General features: G+C 42.3%; 1 protein-coding gene across 2 annotated transcripts in view; it reads right to left on the bottom strand.

Annotated features, from left to right (window-relative positions):
- Positions 1 to 6,218, bottom strand: part of LOC143274591 (uncharacterized) — a 45,463-nt gene extending 39,245 nt beyond the window's left edge. For both annotated transcript variants that reach the window (XM_076578450.1, XM_076578449.1), the window contains exons 1-3: positions 6,124 to 6,218; positions 1,356 to 2,119; positions 247 to 464 (exon numbers count right to left, since the gene is read on the bottom strand). In XM_076578450.1, the coding sequence (XP_076434565.1) occupies positions 247 to 464; positions 1,356 to 2,119; positions 6,124 to 6,158 (1,017 nt within the window). In that variant the 5' untranslated portion in view covers positions 6,159 to 6,218. The remainder of the gene's footprint in view (positions 1 to 246; positions 465 to 1,355; positions 2,120 to 6,123) is intronic.
- Between the last annotated feature and the right edge of the window lie 2,022 nt (positions 6,219 to 8,240).

Genomic DNA, 8,240 nt, shown 5'->3' on the forward strand with positions numbered 1-8,240 from the left:
GGAAGTGATCACAAGCAATATGAAGTACTGCTGTCTACCATGTGGGGAGGGGGGTGAGTGTGGGGACGGTCTACCTATAACCAAACAAAAGGAAGTCATCACAAGCAGCATGAAGTACTGCTGTCTACCCTCCTGCCACAGGAGGATCAAAGCACAAAGTAAGCAGTCATCAGTAAGAAATCACCACACACACACACATGCGATCCACCCTGCAAAACAAACCAACCCCAGTCCCCCCATCCTCACCATCACTCCTCCTGACAGGGTGGCAGTGGACGACAGCACAGACACCCCTTCCTGTCCAGGACTGGGGACTGGGGATGGCCTTGACCCCACCACTGCCATCGGTGACCTCCGCTGACCCTGCAGCCCAGTGTGGCGTTTTGGGGATCGTGCTACTGACAGTGATGCAGGCTTTGGTGAGGGCGTCCCACGCCTTCCTTCGTTTGGCACTGAACTGGAACCTGATGACAATCACAATGTGAGCGTAATGCACAGAACTGGAACCTGATGACAATCACAAGCTTCATTATGCACAGAACTGGAACCTGATGACAATCACAAGCTTCATTATGCACAGAACTGGAACCTGATAACAATCACACCATGTTAATGTTATGCACAGAACTGGAACCTGATAACAATCACAAGCTTCACAAGTTCATTATACACAGAACTGGAACCTGATAATAATCATTAGCTTCATTATACACATAACTTGAACCTGATAACAATCACAAGTTTTATGAGGCACAGAACTGGAACCTGATTATCAATCACAAGCGTCATTATGCACAGAACTGGAACATGATAAAAGATTACATTAATCACACCCTCTGTCATGCATGGAACTGGAACCTAATAAAATAAACACCCTTTGTTATGTTTGGAACTTGAACCTGACTTGCACTATCTTTGGTTTAACCCCTTGACTGCTCCTGATGAGTATGCTCTTCAGAGAATGGCTGTCATCTCACTGAGATCAGACAGAGCTTACAGGTCAGAATGTCGGTGAAGGCTGTCACCTCACTGAGATAAGACAGAGCTTACAGGTCAGGATGTCCAGTCCTGGTCACATTGATGACATAATCCTTGATCTATCAACCTGTCATATACTGCGTTGTATTGTCTATCTAACAGTTTTATACTATCAAGACTACTTCATAAACTCTAAAAGAGTTATTGTTGAGACATTTGCTGATTAACAGCAACACATAATTATAAAGGAGCATAGGCATTACACCCACAGAAATACAGTAAGTTTGATTGTGCTCTCATGTTTCCTCTTTCAATATGAACCCTCATTCATAACAGTTTCTAAACACACTGTATAAGCCCATACATGTGATGCCCACCTTGTTTCCCAGGTGAAGACCGTCCTTGATGGAACTCCTGAGCCTGAACCAGTTCTGCGGCTCGCATCAGACTCTCAAAGGGCTTTGCGGCGGAAGCCAGAGAATGCCCCTTGAGCACCTTGCTGTCAGCCGACCCCCGACCCTCAGCCTGCAGAGGGGAGTGACGCTGCTGTTCTGGCAGCATGTAGGGGGAGGCTCTGCCGTGCGTGGGCACCTCCAGCTGTTTGTGCTTCCTGTCCGGGGTAGGGTCCGGGCGGCTCAAGCTGCTGAGCATCACATGTGTCGGCATCGTCCCCGTAAGCGCCGACAGCAGCAGTGGCTGCGAGCTTTCGCTGGACATGGCCGACACCATCTGGGCGGTGATACGAGAAGGGGAGATGTCTCGACTGAGGGAGGAGCTTTTGGTGGTGTGCGATGGTGTGGGGACTGACTCTCCTCCGCTTGCGGCTGGGCTAAAGGCTTCGTTCTTCTCCGCCTTGACCATCACCACCTGCCCCCCAAGCCCTGATGGGTACACTGTGCTGCCTCGCTGCATCTTCACAGCTGCCGTGATCGGGCCGGCAGCCTGGGAGGGGCCCCTCTTCTCCGAGGTGCAAACCGTGGAATAGTAGTGTCTTAAATTGGTGAAAATGTCACCCTTCACAAGCTTCACTTCTGGGGCAGCGGCAATGGCTGACACTGGCAAGGTGTGGGCGGTGTTTAATGCTCCCTGGGATGTGTGCTGGTCCTCCACTCTCTTGGCCCCACTCGGACACTCTGCATGTCTGAAACCAACCCACAAAGCTTCATATAGCAAACTTATTTACTGATCAACATGGCTGGTCAGTACGTAAATCATCATCAAAGTTACCATCTGTTTTGTCCACACAGTCAAGAAAAAGAATAACTGCTTCTAAAAAGCACTGTCCTCAAAATGACTTATGTCAAACTCTTTATATTTTGCATATTGGCACAAAGTGACAAATAAAATAAATGAACACAAAATGAACACTTGACTGACAAAACAATTGAACTGAGAGACTCCCTCATTCAATCCATAAAGTCTCTTGAACTAAATGAAAAAACATGCTCTAATAGAGAGAGAGAGAGAGAGAGAGAGAGAGAGAGAGAGAGAGAGAGAGAGAGAGAGAGAGAGAGAGAGAAAGAGAGGCATATTGACAGACAGACTGAGAACAGTGTGATGACAAATGCACATGCTTCACAGCTGAATCTATAAATAACACATGACATAATGTCATAAGTAACTGACAGAAGAAATGTCACCCAGACACTTATCAGTGATAAGATGAACACCACACCGTCTGATACATTACTCGTCAAACTGGGAGAGGCAGAAGTTACAAAAGCTTAACATAAAAATTGAGAACTAACAGAAGACTATGTGAATCTGCACCCTAAAAGTGAACCTGACACAATTCACAGTGTCAATGTCCTCTCATTGACAAGAGTTTTAACAGTGAATGAAAATAGTTTGTTGTCTTCACAAGAAAGAGCGTGTCACCAGGTGATTGGGTGTAAAAGGTGAATGTTATACTATCATGCGCATGCATGCAGGAGAGCAGAAAAAGCACCAAATCAAAGTGATGAGTGTCATAGTGTGCACGCATGCAGGAGGGCAGAAAAAGCACCAAATCAAAGTGATGAGTGTCATTGTGTGCATGCATGCAGGAGAGCAGAAAAAGCACCAAATCAAAGTGATGAGTGTCATAGTGTGCATGCATGCAGGAGGGCAGAAAAAGCACCAAATCAAAGTGATGAGCGTCATAGTGTGCATGCATGCAGGAGGGCAGAAAAAGCATCAAATCAAAGTGACATCAGTGTGTGCACAGGGTTCAGTTGTTTTTCCCCCAACTGATCTCCAAGCAGACCTACTGTCTCTGTTGTCACAACTGATCTGAATCTGAACTTATACACCCAACCATCACCTATGATCATTATACACCAATGCAGTGTTGCAAGCACGCTTGTGAGGAAACTGAAAATAATTCAATTAACATCAAATTTAAACTGATGAGCAGAAAGACAGGAGAAGAAAGAGAAACAGATCCCCAGTTTTTCACATCTCCAGCTGAGCCAATCCAGTTACCGTAGTGGTCACTGGGGACAAGCCCCAAACAGCACAACCCCAACCAACTTGCAGGGAGAGGAAAGTAAACCAAAACGACAGCTTGTGGAGCTCCTGCTTGAAGGATGCCAAGCAATGAGCATCAGCAGCTGTGGCTGTTAGGAAATTCCACAGAGGAACTGTTCTTGGAAAAAAAGCTTTGTTTAAAAACATTCTGACTTAGAAAGATAATGTCCACATTTCTGCCTATGGCTTGCCCTAGTTCTTGTGCTTGTCGGTCCTTTGTCTACAATTCTACCAAAGACTTTATAGAATATTGTTAGTTGGATCTTCTGTTGGCTGGCCCCTAGAGTGTCCCACTCTAAATCTTTAACTTCAAGCATAGATGCAACACTGATAGTGTTGTGGTATTTGTTGGTCACACATCTGGCCGTTATTCTCTGTACCAAATTGATCTTCATTATCTGTTCCTTCTGGTATCAATTCTACATGGAGCAACAGTATTAGAGGTTTCTAGGCATTTGCCTTCATGATCCTGAAACTTGGAAGGTTTTTAGGTTGCTTCTAAGCAATCTCAGGACACTATTCACTTCCTTGATTGTTTTGTCCATGTGTTCTTTCCACTGCAGATCTGAGGTCATAGTAACTTCCAGATATTTTGCTGAAGTTGTCTGTTCACAGACATATCTTTTCAACCTGTAATGGTATTTCCTGGGGTGATGTGCTCTGGTGACACTTAGGACATTACTTCTGTGGGTGGCATTCCAGTCACCAGGTCTTCTCCCAGTCCTTTTACTGACAGAGATCATCTTGGAGTTGTACACAGTCAGCCTTGCATATGATCTCTCTACACAATGCAGTCATCTGCAATAAACCTGGTTCTGCATCTCAAGCAATCTGCCAGGTCACTGACAAACAGCAGAAAGAGAATAGGTTCTAGCATGGTACCCTGAGGGACTCCGCTAATGAGTGGGCATGCATCTGAGAAGTCTCCATCAACAAGCACTTTCACTTCCTGCCAGTCCCTGATCAAGCCAATGCACTTCCTCTTACTCCACAATGGTATTGTTTTTAGAGAAGACACTGGTGTGGAACTCTGTGACAAGTCCTGGAGAAATCCAATTTTACCCGTCTACTTGTTTCCCTTTGTCCAGATGAAACCTGACCTAATCCTTTTCCCCCCATAATTATCATTTGTGAACAAACATCTCCAGATCCAGTTGCCTTCCTGACTTTCATGCAGTTTACCGTTTACATTCTCCAAAATACACTGACAATTTCAATTCAAACCTTTTCCTCCTGTACAATAAAAATCTGATAACGGAATAAAAGTCAAGAAAATTCACAATAAATAGAAGCATTTTCTTCATTTTCTTAACTTTTTACTGGGGTTACTAATATTCCAAGCATTCTAACATTCATGGCAGTCAAGATGACTAAATTTTCTGCTCCTGATATTGTCATCAGTAAAATGTTAGATCACTAACCTGTTTAACAAAGGACAGATAAAATTAACTCACAGTTTTAGTTTTCTTGCATTTTTTTGGGCACTCACCATATAAATTTGTATGAAAATGTCAACAATGATCATATAGCAGATTTGTTTACTATTTTGATGAATCTTTTTCAAAGGGCTGCTGCTCTGCATTGTACGAGTGACTTTGGTGTGCACTTAATCAATTCACCAGCTTGTTAACGTTCTGCAAGCACACACATTTCTGAGCTGATTCAACTATAATATGGTGAGTTCATGCTGCAGATAGAATTTCTGTTTCCATGACCCATCAAACCACAATATGCATTACAAAATGTTTAATGTGTGTATTTGACCTGTGTGCATATATAAATGATCAATGCAGATGAAGAAGGTTCAGGCACTTGCAAGCTTGCATATGTTAACCTGGGAAACAAAAAATATTCACTCTTAAATCCATCTGATCAAATCCAGGACCATCAATACTGAAAATCCAATGCTCTTTCTACCTGGTTTGCCCACTGATCTCAATTGCAGTAACATAAAAAAAGAGAAAAAAAGGAAAGAAATATGGAAAGAAAAGGAAAGTAAATACACCATATCAAAATGCCCCTCTGACTATCTGGATTCTCTGGGTTAAACCCGTGTACTGTGTAATAATAGGGTATTACCGCTGCAATGTAGGGGGTGTTACAGTGGTAGTGCGCTGAATGAATCTGTCTCAGTAATTGAGTAAATGCCCGATACAATCACTGAATTTACGGGTGACATGAACGTATGCTTTTTTTATGCATCTCACTATTATCGTACCATTAAACTTATTGTTAATCGCATTCTGCGCTAAACTTCGCAACCTGTTGGAATGCCCAGTCTCTTAATTCCGCACTTTGCAATTGCAATCTCCCAACAAATTAATCAAAAACTGTTAAGCAAACTGGATGCTTGTCAGGAGACTAAATATAGTTATTCCTATGTCAGCAATATCTTTTTGCAATCTCGTGTGCGTTCTCTATTCTTAAATCGATGAATCGACCTTATTGCGGAAACGATTCGTTCGCGCTTCGTGCGAAACGAGGTTCACAACCCTGTAAAGCATGTTTTCACTTCAATGAAAAATGCATCCATTTAATGAACATGCACTGAATCAAAATGAACCACACTCCAAAAGACATGCATTTCACCAAAATAATGAAAAGCTTTCTTGATAGTTACTATGCATGACTGCATACCTGATTTTATAACTTTGCTGATCACCATCGTCCATGGCTCTTCTCTTCGTATTGAAGTCTACAAGGCCTACCACTGCAAGTGCAACACATCTAGTTTGCTGCGGAACTAACATCTGTGCTGACAGCATTGAATTGAAAATAAAAATAAAGCAAATAACAACTGCACTGCAAATTGCAAATAATACATCATTAAAGAGTAATTTAAGATATAACCGCATCAATCTAAATTAATAAACAAAATTTACCTTGTCGCCGACAAAGGTTGCTGGTTCCAGTCCACAAACGCAAAACCCAACAGCTAAAAATGTAAGAATGACACAATCGACAGGAAGTTGAAAAGGAAATTCCCCGACCAAACAGGGAATACAGGAGTCTACCCAAACAATCAAGAACTAAATGCAATGCATGTGACCGCAATAAAGTCAATACGTGAAATGACTTAGATTGTCAGGATTTAACTGAATTCCCTGAATTGCTTGATTGATATTATATGTGTTCCATCAATTGATTATGTGTGTTCTTAGTTTATTCACGTAAAAAGACATCTTATATATATCATTAACAGCACACGTGCGACGGAACCCGGATATTGTTTACGTTATCACCAACAGCAGCACAACAGGAATATCCTGAACCGTTCAAAATGATTATGAAGAAAAAAGACGATAACGACAAAACAAAGAGTGTTCACAGGCTTGAATTTTTAAATCTCATATCTATAGATACAATGAATTTGTTTAAAATCAGTTTTCAGTTATTTCAAAGTGCCGTGTGTGTGTGTGTGTTGGTTAAAGTCAGATCTTTATTTCATGCCAGTGATGGAACATTGAATAATAAGCAGCTTTTTTGAATACACACACACACACACACACACACACACACACACACACACACACACATATATATATATATATATATATTATACATGAAGCCAGAAGGAAGTGACTGAATGGTCAAGACACTCAACTGCCAAAACAGTGTCCGTGAGGGTGTGGGTTCGATTCCTGCTCTCGCCCTTTCTCCCGAGTTCAGTGGACTGGAAAATCAAACCGAGCGTCTAGTCATTCGGATGAGACGATAAACCGAGGTCCCGTGTGCAGCACGGCACTTGGCGCACTCAGAAAAAGAACCCATGGCAACAAGTGTTGTCCTCTGGCAAAATTCTTTGAAAGAAGAAATCCGTTCTGTCAGGTACTAACTACCACTAAAACTAGTGAAGATATTCACCAGATCAAACCTTTTTTCACACTTTTTATTATTTATTTTATTATTTTTTTTTATTTATTTTTTTTTTTACTAACATGGTTGTTGACTTTTGCCGGGAATAATCTGCCCAGTCACATTGTCACCGTGCGCTGAGGAACACATAACAATTTTAGTAAGAATTTATCCGACTGATAAACACTGGAAGGATTATGGCTTCCAAATAAATTTCTCCACAGCGGAGCTAGCCATAACATTAGTAATTGCGCACTCTTATAAGCTGTTTAGATATTTTAAAAAATCCTAATGATTAGGCAAAAGGCTGATAAAGCCTAAAGGCCGAGACACATGATATGATATGACGGTACGGGATGATATAATATGATATGATATGATATAACGGGGTTCTGTGGAACAAACTACCAGAAAATTTGCGTCTTTCTGTCTCGCTGAAATCTTTTAAGTCTGCTGTGAAAACACATCTTTTCCAACAGCAGTAACAGCAGTTTTGTTTTGTTTTTCTTTGTTTGTTGTTTTGTTGTTGTTGTTTTTGTTTTGTTTTGTTTTGCCGTTTTTGGTCCTTGGTGTGATGTGGTTTTGGGTGCATGTTTTGTTGTGGAGAGGCAGTTTGCTGTGTGTGTGTGGCGGGGTGCTGGTGCAGTGAGTGTCCGTGCGTTCGTGTGTGTGTGCGTGCCTGAATGCATGTTCAATTCCAGGGATGCGTTTTCTGGAGGGCGTCACATGATGGGTGGGTGGTTGGTTTCCAATGTTCATTTGCGTGAGTGTTTTCTGGCACGTGTTTTCCGTGTGGAGGGGTATGTGTGTGTGTGTGTGTGTGTGTGTGTGTGTGGGGGGGGTGGGGTGGGGGGTGGGGGGTGCGGGTGGAGACTGAGGAATATTGATGGGGAAGTAGG

The sequence above is a fragment of the Babylonia areolata genome, chromosome 29, assembly GCF_041734735.1.
Source record: "Babylonia areolata isolate BAREFJ2019XMU chromosome 29, ASM4173473v1, whole genome shotgun sequence".
NCBI classification, from domain to species: Eukaryota; Metazoa; Mollusca; class Gastropoda; order Neogastropoda; family Buccinidae; genus Babylonia; species Babylonia areolata.